At 33.1% G+C, this 20,817-nt stretch overlaps 1 protein-coding gene across 1 annotated transcript in view; it reads left to right on the plus strand.

The window, feature by feature from the left end:
• FSTL5 (follistatin like 5) overlaps window positions 1-20,817 on the plus strand; it is a 791,029-nt gene that overhangs the window by 150,513 nt on the left and 619,699 nt on the right. The window contains exon 3 of the mRNA XM_015538440.2: window positions 3,410-3,443. Coding sequence (XP_015393926.2) covers window positions 3,410-3,443 — 34 coding nt within the window. The remainder of the gene's footprint in view (window positions 1-3,409; window positions 3,444-20,817) is intronic.

Raw genomic sequence — 20,817 nt, forward strand, 5'->3', positions numbered from 1 at the left:
GTCCATGATTCCACCTTTTTGTGTTTTTGTTTTTTCCTCCTATAATTTGTCCATTCTTCTATTCTCTTTTGTTGTTTAATTAAACTTTATATTTTTCTTATATTGTTTCCAGTACTCAATTCTAGCTCATTCAACTATACTATATGTTCTCCAGATGCAGTACTGATGATTTATACATAGGATGGTGGTTTCTAAATTTATATGTCTTGTTGACATATCTCTTATGAGTTCCAGACATTTTAACCATCTGCCTACTTTGTGTCCTCAGAGTTATATTTAAAGTAAAATAAAAGTCAGCATGTTCAAATATCAAATCCATGAAAAATTCAGGCTCTTCATCTCTTAAGAGATAAAGTAGATAAGGATTACTTTGAGCAACTAGAAGAATGGAGAGATGAGGAAGACGGAGATGAGAAAGATGGCCAAAGAAGTAAGGAAAAATCAGAAGTTCAGTTTTGGACGTGATAAGTGGGATGTTATTAGACATCCAAGTAGAGATGTCAAAAATACATGTATGAGGCTGAAGTTCAATGGAGAGAATTGGCTAGAGATATAAATTTGAGAGTCGTTAGGAAAAGGATGGTGGTTAAGGCCATAAGAACAGATAAGATCACCAAAGAAGTGAGATGTGTATGGGAAAAGGTAAGGGTTCAATATCTCCAAACCTAGTATTTAGAAATTGAGGGGATGAGGAGGAATCAGTAAAGGAGATGCAAAAGGGGTGGTCAGACAAGAGAAAAATTCACAGAGTGAGACAGTATCAGAAATCAAGTGAAGAAGGAATAGAAATCCTTCTCATGACTCAGATCCTTGAAATCACCCTCATCTATTCTATATCTCACACCCCAAATTTATTCTGTCAGGAAATCTTGACAGTTACAACTGATATTTCAACTCCACTGTTATCACACTGTTTTATGCCATTATCACTTCCCATCTGGATTACTGTGATACCCTTCCATCTGGTCCGTCTAATTTTGTCCTTGCCCTGTTTAACCTATTTTAGTAGCCAGAATGATTCTACTTAAATGCAATTAAGATAATGTTACTCTTCTGTGAAGAAACTTCTGATTGTTTTCTCAACTATCTCAGTGTAAGAGCCAAAGATCTAACAAGTGCCCAGGTGCTAATCTAACTGACCCCTATTAGCTCCCTTATTGTATTTTCTACTAAATTCCCCTTACTCAGTCTAGTTTATTCACACTGGTCTCCTTGGTAGCTTTGACAATACCAAGAATTTCTGTACCTCAGGAAATGTACCGTTGTTTTTCTCCCCTAGAATATATTTTCCCCAGATAAATGCTTGGAATAATATCCTCTCATTTCACTCAAAATTTTGTTCAAAAGTCATTTTATCAGTTGATGGACATTTTGGCTCTTCCATAATTTGGCTATTATTGTTAATGCTGCTATAAGCATGTGTCTCTTCGAATCAGTATTTTGTATCCTTTGGGCAAATATCTGGTAGTGTAATTGCTGGGTCATAGGGTAGTTCTATTTTTAACTTTTTGAGGAATTGCCATACTGTTTTCCAGAGTGACTCTTGCCATTTATAATGATGTGAATGGAGCTAGAGTTATTATGCTAAGCAAAATAAGTCAATCAGAGGAAGGCAATTACCAAATGATTTCACTCATATGTGGAATTTCAGAAAGAAAACAGCTGGACATAGAGGAAAAGAAAAAAAAAAGGAGAGAGGGAGGCAAACTGTAAGAGAATCTTAACCATAGAGAACAAACCGAGGGTTGATGGAAGGGAGGTGGGTATGGGGATGGGTTAAATGAGTGGTGGGCATTAAGGAGGGCACTTACAGGGTGTAAGTGATGAATCACTAAATTCTACTCCCGAAACTAATATTACACTATGTGTTAACTAACTAAAATTTAAATAAAACTTGAAACATAAAAAAGACATTTTATCATTGTAGACCTAGGTAAAATTGCAGTCACTTATTCTAAAACTACCTTCTATGATATATCTTTTTTCCTAAATAGAACTTATTAACATTTAAGCAGTATGTTACTTTAAGGACATTTTTTTTTTGTTTTATTTGTTTGTTTTGTTTTGTTTCTGTTTTGTTTATCCTTTGTAGACTTATCACCTAAAGCAATGTCTGGCACATGAAAGCAATCTATACATATTTATTCAAAGAACGAATGACTCAATGAATGAAAGAATCAATGGAATAAAAGGAGGAGAGAGGACAGAGAGATTATTTTTCATTAACAAATACCTCTTTGGAGAATTTACACTTGCTTATATTATGAAAGAATAATGTATTTTTAAATCAAGTAATTAAAATTTAAATTTTAGTTTAAATGAACAACAGATATTCTAAATTAAAAATAAACCTGAAGTAGAAAAAATCAATTAGCAAAAAACAGTACAGAATTCAAAAACAAAGGCTGGATAAATTAGGCAAAGAGAAATAGCACATAAAGTATTAAAGTCTAATAGAATCATACATTGGATAAGGATATTCCATAAAAATACATTTGTCAATATGCATTTTTGTTCTCAAATCTGACTCTGGGATTAATGCCTGCCACAAAATAAATTCTTAATATTTTTCATTATTTTCATAAATTTTACCAAAATTTATTGGCATTGAGACATTTCTGAAGTATGTGTATCTATATCTATATCTATAACTATATCTATATCTATCTATAATTTTAATTAGAAATTTATTTCAAAATTATTTTTAGTGTGAGGCCCTGAAACTTTTAGACAGAGTAAACTGTGCTTGAATATTAATTGACAAGTTATAGAGGGCACAATTTCTACTTAAAAACTTGAAAGCAAGCTAATTCTTTTGGGGTTGCCTGGTAACTAATAAGGAGTATGTCAAATTGAAAGACAGATCTGACTGAAGCAGCCTTTGAATAAATAATAGAATTGTTGTCAACTTTAGCCTTAGAGAAGTGAGGCAGGGACCAATTCTAAGTTAAACTGAAGAAAAGACAGTTGAAATGTCTTTTGTGTTTTTGTACTGAATTGTCCACTGTTTGCCCTTAAACATTTTTCCTCACCACCAATTTGTAGATTAATGCGGAGACATTAATAGAAAATTTTGAAGATATCATTCAATATCTGTTGAAATTAAATGAAAATGCCCTGAGGCATTTGAGAGTCATGATTATTTATTATTCATTACCATTTATTTTTTTATAAATCCATATTAATACAATGTATTAGTTTCTTAAAGAAATATATGGACACTAAGAATGATTACTGCTCTGATAAAAGATTTGACGTAAGTGGCTTTTAAGGTGAGAATTGTGTTACAATGACTCTAGGGTATACGTACAACAAAATACCTGGACAAGTCTTTAGTTACAATGATATGCTGTATCAAGCTGTTGATCACATACTCACAGATTTTGACTTATTTCTGTTTTAATTCCAGCAGGAAAAGAGTCAAGAAAGCTCAAGAATCAAAGGTAAGAAATGGCTGTTTTAAGATCATAGTTTCATAAATTCACGTGAGTATAGAAGAAAAAAAAAATCATGCAGCTTTGGACATAGTTAAAAATGAGGAAACAGTAAGAATTCAAAATCTTCAATGTGGTTTTAAGGGCATTGTGAGCCCTGTGGAAATTCTACAAGGTCACTGGGGATCCTCTGTTGAGGTTTCCTTTTTTTCATACTGTGCTGTTTGGAACTTCAACCTAATTTTCTGTTAGTTTTCTGAATTGTTCTCCTGGAGTTCCTCCATCAGACATTGTCCAGAAGAGCTGGTGTTCTGTTACATCTATGATTCACCAGATAAACTTTACAAAATATGTCTCATGGAAGATCTACTATTAAATCACTGGTATCTTATTTTATTTTCTACGAACAAAGCAAGAACATATTTATATATTAAAAGTTGGCGGTAGCTTTTAGTATGGTGTGGTCAACTCTAGATAGACATAGGGAAACTCTTTTCCCCACAATGACATTCTTATGTTTTGATGTTTGTTTACTTGTTGAGATAATCAATTACTCTAGGTAGATTGTAGTTCTTCAGCAAAAGGTTGCCATTCGCTTGTGTATGCAGATCATAATAATGAATCTTAACTGATTTTTCCTGGGTTAATTCTTCCAGCCTCTCCATTCAGGTGCTGGTCCTTCTTATTGCACAATTTGGACATCCTCACTCACCAATCCCTTTCCAGTAGGCATTTAGTCACAAGCCTGACTATGGGCTGAAGTACTGTTTTCCTGTTTCCTTCTACCCTTTTTGCATAGGAAGATAGGTTTGTTTTTATTTTACTTTTTCTTGGAGTTCTACAAAACCAAAACTAACATCAAAACCAAAAACCAAAACCAAAACCAAAAACCGTGAAGTTACCAAGTATACATGTACTTCTAAAATGATGAAGGGGAAATTATTTTTCTGAGGGTCTCTAAATCGACAATATCAACCTTGCTTACTAATAAATCCAAATAGAATATTCTCTGCACACTTCCCTGCAAGCAATTGAATTACTCAATTTGTTTTCCGTGTTTGGTCATCTGTGTGTGTCTGCATTCCTAAAGAATATGAAAAGGTATACTTTTTTTTTTTATTTTGCTAGGTATGTTTTATTCAAATGAATTATGGAAGACGGCCCTTCCAGGGATTCCCAAACTATTTGTGTTCTTTTTCAGCAAACTGAAGTATGTCTTGTTATTTTATATGTGAAATTATTACACTTATTTATCCTCAAAGCACTCATATTAACTCAAAGTTTCATACTTTTGTGTTACAAAGGGGAATTTCTATTCCAAGATGTGCTGTATGATGTGCATTTAAATGATATGTGCATTTTAAGCATATTGAGTACACATCTTCCTTCTCGTGAAGGGTCCCAGTGTTTCAAGTTAAACTTAAATCATATTTATAATTCTGTTATAGTTGAAATAAGTTTAGTATAGCTTTCTTCTTGATAACTTATTGTCTTGGGATATATAAATCCTATCATCTGAAGTAGTAGAAATTATATTTTTTCTACTAGTACCTAGTAACATGTTTTCTTTTATAATGTAATAAAATTTCAAGATGATGTTTGCCACTTCTTTAACTGTTATTGGCTGACACATGGTTCAGAACTCTCACATTATGGCTTGTAGGCTACTGAGTTGTAAGTAAACCAGAGACATACTGTTTTGTTGGGACCTGTTGCCTAACTCTACTTAGAATTCAATATTTTTCTTGACTATTTATGGGAATCATCTTGAAATGTTTTTTTTTTTACTGGAAATTACAAATGGCATGAAAATGTCTTTAAAGTTTAATATTAAGAAAAAAAGAATTGAATAAAACAAATAGTTTACATATTGATAGATGAGAAAAATTCTAAAAATCAAATATTGTACATATTTTGGTAACTATTGAAATGTGAGTTATGTTCTCTTGACGTTAGTAATCAATTGTAACATCTAATTTCCTAGACTTCCTGACTAATTGGTATTCTTATTCATTAGGACATGTTTATTATATAGTCAGGAATATATGCAGGGGAAGTCTTTAACCTTTTAATTTTCTGCATTCTGTACTTATTCTTGCTTATGACAAAAATTCCATCCTCATTATACCAGTGACCTGAAGTCACATAAATTCACAAAGCAGTCCAGTGAAAATCAATCAGTCTTTCCTCTGTACATGGAAATATATATTGAAATGTTTGGAAACTTGCAACTCTAACCCTGATTAATTATTTGATACACATGCTCTTATTCTAATATTATTTTGAAATACCATAGAATCCAATATGTACATATTCTAAAATTATATTTATATGAATTCAATTGACAAAATGAATTTGGGTTCAATAGCATACCATTGGATTCTCAATTGATTTCCACATTAAGATTGCGTATGTTGTCAAATGAATTAGGGCTTAAGCTCTAGTTAGTACACAATTTTGAGGTTTACAATTATGTAAGATATCCTTTCTTAATGTTCCATTGACAAGGATAGCAGGATCATCGTATTAACAGGTGTAAAAGAATGATCAACTCTTTGGGAAGCCGTATTTCACACTGCTCTCCAGTGACATTACAAGTACATTAGGATAGGATATATTATGTGTTTAAAATTCATTAAGAATTTGAGGGGTGCCTGAGTGGCTCAGTCAGTTAAACGTTCCACTCTTGATTTTGGCCCAGGTCATGATTTCATGGTTGGTGAGACCAAGCCCCACATTGGGCTCTGTGCTGACAGTGCAAAGCTTGCTTTGATTCTCTCTCCCTCCCCTTTCCCCATTTGTGCTGTCTCTGTCTCTCAAAATAAATAAACTTAAAAAAATCCATTAGGAAATTGGTAAATATTGTTAGGAAATAATTTCCTTTGAAGAATAGTTCATTACAATACAAGGGGAATAAATCAGTTGTCCTCTGCCAATATTTCTCAGGGGAGTATTTTAATTTGTGATTTGCTTATTCATTTATATTTAAGAGCCTCTCTCTAGACTTCTCAGTGATAAAACAGTAACTGTTTGTGACAAAAAATTAAATGATTCTTCCTTTACAAAAAGCATAAAACTTCTGTCAACTTAATTGAGCTTTGAATTTTCCAAAAATAATTTAAAATACTTAACTACAATCAGAAGGACAATATCACTATGGAAAGTTTACATATGGTTATGCTGTAGTATGTTCCTGAGTATGTGCTTGATCTTCTGTTATTAAAAGTATGTTTGTCCATTCACCAAAAAGATTCAGTTCTTTTTTTTTTATTTTTTTAATATGAAATTTATTGTCAAATTGGTTTCCATACAACACCCAGTGCTCAGCCCAACAGGTGCCTTCCTCAATACCCATCACCCACCCTTTCCTCCCTCCCACCCCCCATCAACCCTCAGTTTGCTCTCAGTTTTTAAGAGTCTCTTATGGTTTGGCTCCCTCCCTCTCTAACCTCTTTTTTTTTCCTTCCCCTCCCCCCATGGTCTTCTGTTAAGTTTATCATGATCCACATAAGAGTGAAAACATATGGTATCTGTCTTTCTCTGTATGGCTTATTTCACTTAGCATCACACTCTCCAGTTCCATCCACGTTGCTACAAAAAGGCCATATTTCCTTCTTTCTCATTGCCACGTAATATTCCATTATGTATATAAACCACAATTTCTTTATCCATTCATCAGTTGATGGACCTTTAGGCCCTTTCCATAATTTGGCTATTGTTGAAAGTGGTGCTATAAACATTGGGGTACAAGTGCCCCTCTGCACCAGCACTCCTGTATCCCTTGGGTCAATTCCTAGCAGTGCTATTGCTGGGTCATAGGGTAGATCTATTTTTAATTTTTTGAGGAAACTCCATACTGTTTTCCAGAGCGGTTGCATTCCCATCAACAGTGCACATCCTCACCAGCATCTATAGTCTCCTGATTTGTTCATTTTAGCCACCCTGACTAACATGAGGTGGTATCTGAGTGCGGTCTGATTTGTATTTCCCTGATGAGGAGCGACGTTGAGCATCTTTTCATGTGCCATCAAAATCCTAGAGGAAAAAGCAGGAAAAAACTCTCTAACCTCAGCCTCAGCAATTTCTTACTTTACACATCTCCAGAGGCAAGGGAATTAAAAGCAAAAATGAACTATTGGGACCTCATGAAGATAAAAAGCTTCTGCACTGCAAAGGAAACAGTCAACAAAACTAAAAGGCAACCAGTGGAATGGGAAAAGATATTTGCAAATGACATATCAAACAAAGGGCTAGTATCCAAAATCTATAAAGAACTCACCAAACTCCACACCAAGAAACAAATAATCCAGTGAAGAAATAGGCAGAAAACATGAATAGACACTTCTCTAAAGAAGACATCCAGATGGCCAACAGGCACATGAAAAGATTCAGTTCTTTTATCATGCATTTTTCCTTCCTCCCTTTTCAAGTGGAAACTTTTAGCTCTTATCATTCAGAAGTGATAAAAATAAAGTATACCCACTTTCATTGCTAGTTATATGTTGGGGGACACTGAGGACTAAAGTTGGTTCCTTAAGAGTCACTTACATGGCATCTATTTCTTCATTAAAAAAAATTTAATGTTTATTTATTTTTGAGAGAGAGAGCGAGACAGAGAATGCTAGCGGGGGAGGAGCAGAGAGCAAGAGGTAGACACAGAATCTGAAGCAGGCTCTAGGCTCTGAGCTATCAGCACAGAGCCCAATGTGGGGCTCAGACTCAGAAACTGTGAGGTCATGACCCAAGTCGAAGTCAGACACTTAACCAACTGCGCCACCCAGGAGCCCTAACATCTATCTTTTCTTAAATATCTAATAGATGTCAGAGATTGGATTGAGCTTTTTACAGGTATTATCTCGTTTTAATCCTCAAACACATTACTAGGTGAGATTTAGGATTCCAACATGACAGCATTTGGAGAAAGCACATCTAAAGTAAATAATTCAGAAAACTATTATCATTTTGTTCTATTTTTAAATGGGTCGCATTTTATTTAACCAGTACCAATTATACATTAAACACATTTAGCGTGCTGTTATTAGTGATGCTTTTTTACATTTTCATGGATTTGATACATATGATTTTTATTATTTATGTATTATTTTTCTTTAATGGTATGGTGTTACAAATATTCCCCTACTGCTAATTTGTATAAATACTGCTCAGGGCTTTGTAACTTTAAGAAAAATTTGATAGTGATACATGTGGCATAGTAATGTCCTAAGGGACAGAGGAAAGAATTGTGCCAGCTTGTTCAATAAATATTTGTGATCTTTGACTAGTGACTTAACCCTCCAGAAGTAGTTCATTTTTTCTAGTTAATATTAACATAACATACTCCATGATACCAATAGTCATTTTATATGTATGAAAGTCTAAGGCTTATACTTCTATAAAAATATTGGACAATGCTATTATTAAAAACACTTATCTCTTGAAACTCCATAAATCTCCATAGGTTCTATATGGCAAGTATTATGTCATAGATATTTGACTATGAGAGAAATGTAAGCTGCACAATTGTTCTCCCTAGATACACACATTCGTACATGCAGTGAACAATAAAGACAGTGTTATGTTAAGACCATACCTAATGAAATTTAAGGTGTGTGTTTGGGGGTGCTTGGGTGGCTCAGTTGGTTAAGTGTCTGACTCTTGGTTTCGGTTCAGGTTTGTGGATTCAAACCCCATATCACACTCCGTGTTGACAGCACAGGGCCCACTTGGGATTCTCTCCCTCTCCCTTTCTCTCTGCCCCTCCCCTGCTTGGGCTTTCTCTCTCTCAAAATAAATAAATAGACTTAAAAAAAAAAAAGGTGTATGGGACAATAAATACTATGGAACCTGTAGTCTTTACACACAAGCACATACACACACACAAGTCATACATGCTGTTTACTTTTATGCAACTATGTATTCAGATTATTTTATTTCCTACAGCACAAAATTGCCAGTCCAGAGCACTGAAATGATGTGATACGTACAGGGGTAGATATATATATATATATCCATCCATATATAGATATCCATATACAGTGTATATATATATATATATATATATATATATACATATATATATACACATACATATATACTTATATATATAATATATATAATTTATCTCTATATATTATATACATACATATACATTATATATGTATGTAATATTGAATTGGAATGCTAATAAACTTCTAATCTGGGTTGCCTGAATATTCAGAGCTCTTTTCACTAGAATAATTTCACAGAGTCACTGAGGTTAGCTCACTTCCTTAATATCAGGTAACTAGTCAGAAACAGTTATTGGATATGGATAGACCTTCAAATTTGTATTCCTGAAAGCCACTGGACACATTACATTAATAAATGAAAATATTACGTAAAACTGAAAGATGGGAATTCATATACATGAGACCTTCATGAGACTCTTTGTCTAATTGTTGGATGTCTTTATGTTTAGAAAATAAAATATAGCCATACAATAAGTAATGCCTGAAATGGAGACTGTTACCATTATATGAAATTCAGAGTTGCTATATTTTTAATCAATTACAATATAATACATAATGAATGCTAGGTATTTTGGTATTCAGTGTAGAAAGCTATTGCTGAGAAAAATAATTGCAAATTTTATGAAAACTGTGGTTTTTTTGTCTATCATATCCAAGTTATAATCCTTCAGAAGTTTAAGTATCTAAAAGACAAGAAAACTCAGGTCTAGAAAATGTCAACCAAAGGATTATTTTATTTGTTTTTGGCAAAACTATAATGTTGGATAAACTCTAGACAAGTGTACTTATGGAAGACTTGTGATAATAATTATTAAAAAAATAAATGTAAAAATATGTAAGGGAGCAATAATTTTTTTCTATATACGTAGTCATACCTCATTTTATTATACTTCATTTTGCACTTCACAAGATACTGTCTTGTCTTTTTTTTTTTTTTCTTACAAATTAAAATTTATAGGAAGCCAGTGTTGAGCAAATCTTTTGGCACCGTTTTACCAACAGCATTTTCTCACTGTGTGTCACATTTTGGTAATTTTTACAATATGTCAAACTTTTTTGTGCTTATTATATTTGTTATGGTGATCTGCAATCAGTTATTACAACCTATTGAAAGCTCAGATGATGGTAAGCACCTTTGAGTAACAAACTATTCTTTAATTAAGATACATACATTGCTTTTTCAGACATGCTATTGCACAGTTAATATACTACAGTATAGTGTAACATAACTTTTGAATGAACTGGGGAATTAAAAAATTAATTTCACTCACTTTATTGGGAGTATTTATTTGCTTTATTGCAGGTGGTCTGGAATCTAAACCCCAATATCTCTGAGGTGTGCTTGCCATTTTACAATATAGCAATTGCATTAATTAAAAATTGTATTTTGCTCTATTTATTTTATTAAAAATTCACTTTTGAAATTAATTGGGGGAAAACATATTCTCATAAATGATTATTAATTACCTTGTTGCAAAATATCAATGTCATATATGCACTACTTTCTAGTGTATGATTGATTAGCATGCCTTAAATTACTAATATAAGCATCTCATTTATTTCAATGCATTTCACTTTAAACCTAACATAACAATAAGAGTATAAATGGATTGTTTAATAACAGATCAATTAAAAATTTAATTTCCAGTTTTTATGAACATATTGCCATACTTTTCTAATTCATTAGATGACATCTGTTCCATTTATGATTTTTTACTATGAAAAAAACTTAGTCAAAATTCTTTATATGAATGGTGTTTTGTTGTAAGTTGAGTTTTGAAATAAAAATAATAATACATAGATGTAAATTCTAGAAGCCATATACATAACTTCCAAACTGACAAACTGAAATAGCAATTTCAGTTCCAATGTATAACTCCATAGAAGAAAAAACAAATTTATAGGTGTATATCCACTATAAATAATCTAAAAGATGCCCCCAAATATCTTACTAAATAACTTTCAAGTAGTATAGATTTCACTAAAAGTAAAAATTTCTTTCAGGGAATTAAGGTAATGCTCATTATCCAGTCTTTAAAAAATTCATTTGAGGTGGCTCAGTCGGTTAAGCAGCCGACTTCGGCTCAGGTCATGATCTCGCGGTCGGTGGGTTCGAGCCCCACGTTGGGCTCTGTGCTTACAGCCCAGAGCCTGGAGCCTGTTTCAGATTCTGTGTCTCCCTCTCTCTGCCCCTCCCCCATTCATGCTCTGTCTCTCTCTGTCTCAAAAATAAATAAACGTTAAAAAAACTTAAAAAAATTCATTTGACCAACTTGGTATAATTTTAAATGATCTCCGTGCATTTCCTCCTGCCACAACAATCAAGAAGACAAACCTCCTTCACTACATAATGTTGTTATTATCATCAACCAAAAGATATTTCAAAAAACGTCTGATTCTATTTCTCATTTATGCCATGAATGGCTTAATTTGTATTATGCCAAACACATCGCCCCTTTCCCCTTTTGCACACACTCTCTAGTTTTCAAAACGATAACAATAAATCATAAGGTCCAATAGATCATTTATTTTCATTTCAAGGTGATTAATTTTGCCACTCATTTTGTCCACCAGGAGGCAGTACTAACTAAAAGAAATCAAGGCATAATCCCTTTTTTGATGCTGGAAAAACACCCAGAACAACTGGATTTCTATTTTTTTTTAATAAAGAATAATTTAATGCTGCATGTAATATCAAATTAATATTGTTCAGGTTTTTCTTTACAGAACCCAATAGTTTGTATACCTGTACAGTAACATCTCAACATTGATCTTTCCTTCAATCACAAACTCAAAACATCTTTTTAAAAAATGTTTATTTATTTATTTTTAAGAGAGAGGGAGCATGAGCAGGGGAGAGGCAGAGAGATAGGGAGAGAGAAAATCCCAAGCAGACATCGTGCTCAGCAAGCCTGACACAGAGCTTGATCTCAAGAACCACAAGATGGTGACCTGCACTCAAATCAAGAGTCTGATGCTTGACCGACTGAGCCACCCAAGCACCCCCAAAAATATATTTATTCTAGACTTTAGCAGAGCTAAATTTCCCTGAGGTTTTTTTTTAATTCTATAGTCTGAACAGTTGAATGGCATGTTTCAAGAAAAGTGAAGTATTACTAACCAAAATGCATTGATTTAACTTGACTTCATTTATTTAACTTGATAAATCACTTCACTCAATTACAATGGTTAGCCTTTGTCACAGAGTAGTTTTTGAAATGGTTATGAACATTAATTTTGGGGGGAGAGTAAATCCTTATTTTATCTGCCAATGAAAAATTACATGGTCTATCAGTTTCCCTTTATATTTTATGTCCTCAGTTTCTTTAACATGAAATTTGACTCTATTAAAAAGGCTATATTTGATAAGGATTTTAAAATGTGTATTTCTTCCTTCTTCCCATTTAATGAAATAATATTTCAGTATTTTGTAATTATTTCATGTTTTTAAATTCTGAAGGATAGAAATTTTATATAAAAATGAGTTGTTACTTTGTGATATACTCAGTGACTTCTGTGAGAAGTAGACATACATTTCTTTGTCTAACTATAATAGATTAGTTAATTTAGAGTTTTACCTAATATGTTAAAAGCAAACGATCATAAGATACATTTTATAGTCTTAATTCATTAAATGGGTAATTTTTTTCAATTACTTCAATAATTAGATATAAAATAAACGTTTTTATTGGCAAATGCGTGTCATCTTACTAGAATTAATATAGTTTCTTAAATTCTTACTACATGGAATCCTTATCCATTGGATACTGGAAAATAAGGGAAAACTTTGGTCAAATATGCGTTGTGATACTGCAAAATTTTTACATAATCCTTTAGTGATGCTTATCTTGCTTCATTAAGCATTTTCATTGTATTTGGTCAAGGATCCATTTTTCCCCATCACTCACCTTTTAAGAAAATAAGTCATACAGAGAAAGATACCATATGTTTTCACTCCTATGTGGATCCTGAGAAACTTAACAGAAGACCATGGAGGAGGGGAAGGGAAAAAAAAAAAAAAAAAAGGTTAGAGAGGGAGGGAGCCAAAACATAAGAGACTCTTAAAAACTGAGAACAAACTGAGGGTTAATGGGGGGTGGGAGGGAGGGGAGGGTGGATGAGAGGCATTGAGGAGGGCACCTGTTGGGCTGAGCACTGGGTGTTGTATGGAAACCAATTTGACAATAAATTTCGTATTTTAAAAAAAAGAAAGATATTTTAACTCAGAGCACTAGAATTACAAGAACTGCATTCTGAAAACCACTGATTTTTTATAACACTTTTTAAGATACATCACAGGGTTTAGACTCAGCATAGTTAGGATCAGTTATTTATTACCCACTTTGAATTTTGTGTTCATCTGTAACATCAATATAACATATCACAAAGTGCTCTTTTAAGGATTAAATGAGGTAAATTATATGACTCTTTTGAGTAGAATGAAAAGCTCTTGTTTTATGTGAGTTCTTATTTGAATATGTTTAAAAATTGTGATTATTTTGTAATACATTGGTGGTAGAAACATATTTATGAAAAAAACGTTTTAATTTCATAAAGTGTTAAGATGTCAGGACATGTTGATTTTACTTTGCTTCATTATTTTACATAATCTAAATTATAATCCAAATACTTTCCAAACTTGAATATATTTGACCTACTGATATTAAATAGCCTTTATGTGTCCTGTCATATTTATTCTTAGAAGAAAAAAAAAACACAGTTCAGTGGACAATGATATGAACATAAACGTATATAGGAGATGTATTCTTTTTGAGGGGGGAAGTAGTGAGAATACTCTGAGAGTATGAACTTGATGTTGTAATGCCTTATATTCAAATATGAAGAAATTTATGAGAAATTTAAAACAAGAAGACCAAACCTAATTTAACGTATTGAATATAAGTTAACAACTACGACAGTTAAAAGTACTGTAGGGGCGCCTGGGTGGTTCAGTCAGTTAAGCGTCAGAATTCAGCACAGGTCATGATCTCAGTCTGTGAGTTCGAGCCCCGTGTCAGGCTCTGTGCTGACAGCTCGGAGCCTGGAGCCTGCTTCAGATTCTGTGTCTCCCTCTCTCTCTGCCCCTCCCCTGCTCATGCTCTGTCTCAAAAATAAATAAAAACATTAAAAAAAAAGTACTGTTATATGTTCTATGTGAGAAATTTTGTGGTAGTGTTAGCTTGCCCGAAATTCAGAAAGGGAGAAGATATGATGCATTCACCTGCATCAGATAATAAAGCTTAGTTCAACAAATGTTTATTAGTTATTTAAAAGTTACAAATGAGGTTAGTTGCCAGGGAAATTAAGATAAGGACAAAGTTTCCAACTTCAAGGAGTCAGGTAATACTGGCTTTGAGCTTGGGAGATGGGAACTAGAGCAAATAGTCACACAAAAAGTGTGATAAATAATTTGGTAGAGAAAGGCCCAAGTGCTATACATGGAGGTACTAGGAGATCTAGGAATGGACATTTGGAAAAGGTTAGCCTTTTCTTTTTATAGAGAGACAAGATACTGTCTGGAAAAATGGGGATGAATAGGAGAGGCGAGGAATTAGGGAAATTATTCTAGGTCGTGAGTCACTGAAATATAAATGTTGACCTATTAATTCCAGGCTGATGAGAATTAGAAAAGAAATCAGAATGCAATGGAGAATTGATGCACAGAGTCATTTATAACTAGGAAAATATCACCAGCAAATTTGATGGCAGAACTTACACTAGTGTGAAGACGTGACCCGAGCTAGATAGAAGACTGGTATTGCTTAATAGGTACAGTATTGAGGGGCATCTAGGTGGCTCAGTTGATTGAGCGTCCGACTTCAGCTCAGGTCACGATCTCCCAATTGTGGGTTTGAGCCCTGCATCCAGCTCTGTGCTGACAGCTCGGAGCCTGGAGCCTGCTTTGGATTCTGTGTCTCCCTCTCTCTTTGCCCCTCCCTTGCTTGTGCTGTCTCTCTCTGTCTTCAAAAAATAAAATAAAACTTAAAAAAAATATGTACAGCATTGAGAAATATTAGGTACAAGCTAAGCAGTTTTCCAATTTGACAAATCACAGGTTTTTTTTCTTCTAACTTCTGAAATTGTTCCAATCTGTTTGCAACAAACAGAACAAAAACTAAGAACTGCACAATGGTCATGAAATCAGTTTTGTCTGCTGGTTTAGTATTCAGGCTCTAGAAATACAGTAAATTTCAATCCTGGCTTGAGCACTAAATATATAGCTGTGTGACTAATGGCAAATTATTTGGCTTCAGTGCACTAATGCCCTAATCTGTAAAATGTGGGTAATAATAGTTGTTTCTTGATAGGTTTGTTTCGATGGTTAATCAAGAACCATATACGATCTGAAATTTTACCCTCTTCACAAACTAACAAGTGAGGCTCACAGTTTCCTGGATGCTGGCAGAAGCTATGAGGCTCCTGTGTCAGAGACGAAGACCAATTTATTATATGTTACTCATGGTCAAACAGTAGCCAGACTAAAGCATTTGTGCAGGGCTAGGAGAAGAGGACTGGATGATGCCTGCAGGTGCCACCATTTACATTAGAGGAGAGGACCACTGCCCTCTCCCTCACCCAGCTCAGGAAACCCAAATATTGTATAATGAACAGGAAGCACACCTGACATTTGCTGCATTGAAAGACATTTTATTACACTTGATATTAAACATACCCGCCCCTTGCTTTAGAGGGAGACACTCTGTCTATCGCCTAAGAATATTCACTGTACAAAATACCTTAAAAGAAAGTCTGGAATAAAAAACAAAAACAACAACAAAATGAACCCAAAAAGTGTCTCTTCTTTCAAGATGTGCCGAAATTCAAAAGTCGTAGGGAAAATTGTCTTTTCGAGAAGTTAGAAGAGTAGGGGCTCAAAAAACCAACTGAATAAACATTTATAATTGCCACCATCACTGCCACCACCATCATGATCAGAGAGTATTTTTCCCCCCTGGTTATCCTCTGGGGTGCAAATGAATGTAGACCAGAGAAAATGCAGGGTTCTCTTGTCTACAGCCTCTCTGTTGATGTTTCATGGAAAGGGAGATGTTTCTGAATTTGCTTCTAAGATAAAATAAGTGTATATGCATACCGCAGATGGATAGATGCACAGAGAAAAACGTTAATATATTTTCTCTTTATAAATGGTTAACCATGTTAATGCATGGTTATTTTAGAAGTCACAAACATTCAGAGAGTTAAAAATAATTGCAGTAATTCGCAATTAACTGTGTAATTAATAAATGACAGGCCCCTATATATATATATATATATACATTATATAAGTGTATGTGTGTGTGTGTGTGTGTGTGTGTATATATATATATATGAATATATATTGTGTATATATATATATTGTGTATATATATATATTGTGTATATATATATATTGTGTATATATATATATATATTGTGTATATATATATATATTGTGTATATATATATATATATATATATAGTAAAACAACCTTGGATTGTGAGTAGTTTTTATATTAATATTTTTGGGTTGTAGAACGATTATCTGAGTTTCTGTTATTTCTAATGGGGACATTCACTTTGATATACAAGTGCTTTGGATTACAAGTATGTTTCCGGGATGAATTATGCTTGCAAATCAAGGTTTTACTGTATATACACACATATATATGATACATATTTAAGTATATACTTATATATATGCTAAAAGTATATATGCTATAACATATATATTTATGTTATGTTATAACATATATATTTAACATTTATGAGTACTTGTTTATTGTCAGGTCTTCTGCTAATTCTTTCCCATGTATTATTTTATGTAAGCATCAGAAAAATTTTACATACTAATAAGAGAGTACATTTTTACTGTCAATCTGTCTATCTAAAAATGATCATAATTATCATTTTGGTATATGTGAATTCAAACATTTTTTATACATGCATATATTTCAGCAAAATAAACAAAACAAAAAAACTCATATTCTTTTGAAAGTGTTAACGGATAACCTTGTTTCTCAAAACTTTGTTAGCACTTTGTGATGGGTACTGTAAATTGGTTCACTCAACAACCATTTCAAACACCAAATAGTATGATTTCTCTTTATAGACCTTTTACAGAATCTAGTAAATTCAAAGCTACATTTCCCAGATTTTCTTGCAGTTAGCCTTCTGGATGTGTTTTAGGTTTTTCCTATCAAATTCAAACAAGCTTGGACTTTTATGAAATTCTTATTGTAAAACAAGCATAGTTTGGGGAAAGAAATTTTCCTTGCACAATAGCAAGGGCAGTGTAGTTCTGAACCCAGCAACTAGGGTAACAGCTTACTTGTGTGTTAGTCTGAGTATCGCAAGAGTAGTAAGCCTTTCGCTATTACAGTTCTGTGGTGAGGTTTTAGAAGTTGTTTCTAAGAATTCAATACATAGCCCTTCTCTTCAATCCTGTGAACTATTTTAATAAATCTCTTTTACTTAAATAGTGAAGAATTTGTTGTCTGTAACATAGAGCCTTGTTTCAAAGCATTGGTCCATTCTAGGACTACAACAGCTAGGGACCTGGAATGGACAAAGTACCCAAGGATTCAAACTTATCTGCAAGGCTGATGCAGGCAATGATGCCCAAGAGGTACAAGTTGTTAAGCTCAAATTGTAGAGTGAACATGCATTGTTCAGGTACATGTTAAAGCCAGGTGGTTCTATCTGGCTGGTGAGCATAACAGTAGGGAATTCTTAAGTCAAACATAATTATGGTTCATACAGTCCCTTATGCAAGCTATTCACACTTTTGTGTTGAGCATCAACTGTGTGCCAAACGTGAGCTCTGGGCACTAGAGAAAAAATATTCTGCCCTCCTGGATCTTAGATTGCAGTTCGTAGGAAATCTGCCCATACCACAGGATAGTTGTTCTTTTCAAAGAACAACTAAAATCTCGTGAAAAGCACAGGCAACTTATCTTCTCTGCTCATCTTCTTACCATCCCCTTTCTCTACTTTACCTTAGCGGCTGTCTAAAATTAAGAGTAAGACACCAGTACTAGAGGGGATGGAGGCAAGAAAGTAAACAGGAACTGATAAATTAGAATCAACTTGATGAAGGATAAACCCTTTCTCTGAGAAGTTAAACTGCTGCTATGTCTAAAGTACCCCTTTCCAGACCTTCCAACCTTAGGAGATAATTTCTGACTCAGCAAAATATGTGTCTCTCAATCTTGCCCCCAAATCTCTTCCTAGTGATTCAGAATCATGGTAATTTTCATGATGTAATTCTCATGAATCCTTAAGAGGAAAGAACTCTGTCATTTATTGGCCCTTTTTGGTCTTCAGGAACATTTCATTTTCTCACAGAAATGAAGCAGCAATGCTTTCCTAGGATGATGACTTAGGGCACACAGATGTTGGGCTTATGGTTTACCTACAGAGGCATCATTACCTGTCTTGGTCTCTATGTGGTAATCTTTCTGCTTTATTAGGTACATTTCTATCCTCTCACAGGATGGAAATAATGGTAGAACATAATTATCCCAGTATAATTTTTAATAAATAGTGTTTTAATTTTCTTTTTAAAAATATTGATATGGAGGATAATTATATATAATATACAATATACATGTAATGTTAAAATGGTAATAGATAACATATATTATAAATAATATGATTATGTGATATATAACATGATGTGTAATGTATTATGTAAATAACATAACTAATACAATCACAATATTGGGTGATCATCAATGTGATTTATTTTCTGTTTGTGTATTTTTGTTGTGTCTGTTGTACAGGCTTAAAAGGAGAGCTGATATATATCAATCTCTTACCATGTAGCACACATCTATTTATTTATTTTATTTCTCCAGCTTATTATATCTGTGAGAAAGCTCTGAGAAATAGGTATCATTTTATATGTAAGGAATAGGAATCTTGAAGGTTAAGTAACTCATTGAATCATATACAGCTAATAAATGCTTAATTTAAAGTAATTAAATTAATTACTGTAATTCCTGATGCATGTGTAATACAGTGAAATTTTCTATTTTTGGATAAATCTATTGAGAATATGGTCATTGTTTACAAATACATAGTAACAAATATAAAGTACATTGTTGCAAGATGGGAAGGTCTGTGCCCTCAAAAATTGAATAGATAGGTTAATTATTTAAATATCAGTTTCCATATGAAAAATTCATGTTTCATAGCCAATAAAAAAGTGCACAGGTTGAAGAAATTAAATGGGAGAAAAACTTAAACCCTTGCCCCGCAAAAAAGAATTTCATTGTCCTATGATTTAAACAAGTGAAAGATTAATTTTACTTATTTCAATATTAATTATAAAATTAAACAGAAAATTAAAGCATTAAAATCCCTCTTATGAGAGGCCTGATAAAGCAATAATCAGTTGGTTCGATCAGCAAAGGGCACATGATAAATATGTGCTGAAAAAGCATAATTTTTATTTGAAATGCTTTTTCTGGGTTTGTTGTTGTTGCTGCTATTGTTGAAGAGTAACTTTATTCTCTTCTGCTATTTAAGAGTCAAATCGTAATGCCTTGTGATTAAGTCACACTACATAGATGGAAACCTGACTTTGACATTCACTAGCCATGTAACTACAGGCAAATTAGCACATTAATTTGGGCCTTATTTTTCTCTTCCCTAATGAGGATCAATCAAGAGCACCTATTTAATTTGGTGGATGTGAGGATTAACTATGATTACATATAGAAGTGTTTGGAGTAGTTTTAGCACATAGGAAATACTTTATAACTGTTAGCTTAAATACCATTTTAAATTATTGAGTGAATTGACATAAGTAAGATGTGGGGAATTGTTCAATACCTATACCATGGGTTATCTTGACTAGGAGTGGAAAGAATCTATAATAAGGAAGATGATCCCTTTCAACATTTGGATTATTCACAACAGTAAACTTAATCATCAGTTTTTCTAAGTATTGGATTTAATTTTGATGAAATAGCTTTTTTTTAACAACTTAAGTTGTTAGTTTTATCTATACTATGAGTTTATGCCTATGACTTGTGTCCCATGACCCTTATTAATCAAGAGATGAATGTTCAGTATTATTTACTCATCGAAAGAACAAAGTATAAGTCATATTTTTTTTCCTTTTCTCTATAAATTTTCTCATTTATAATTTGGAGATTTTTATAAGCTTTTTTTGTGAGGGACAAATAAGATAATTAATGTAATAATATATAAAAAGTACTCAGCACATTATCTGAAATCTCAAAGCTATTCAATTAATATTAGTTAAATCTGTATCAAATTTCAGTTTATGAATATATGTAGATATTTGTATATGTACTAGTAAAGAGTTCAATTGTATATAGTATTAAATCTATATAATTCACAATAATTTCAGTAAGTTCACATAAAAG

This window comes from Panthera tigris, chromosome B1 (assembly GCF_018350195.1).
Source record: "Panthera tigris isolate Pti1 chromosome B1, P.tigris_Pti1_mat1.1, whole genome shotgun sequence".
Lineage (NCBI taxonomy): Eukaryota > Metazoa > Chordata > Mammalia > Carnivora > Felidae > Panthera > Panthera tigris.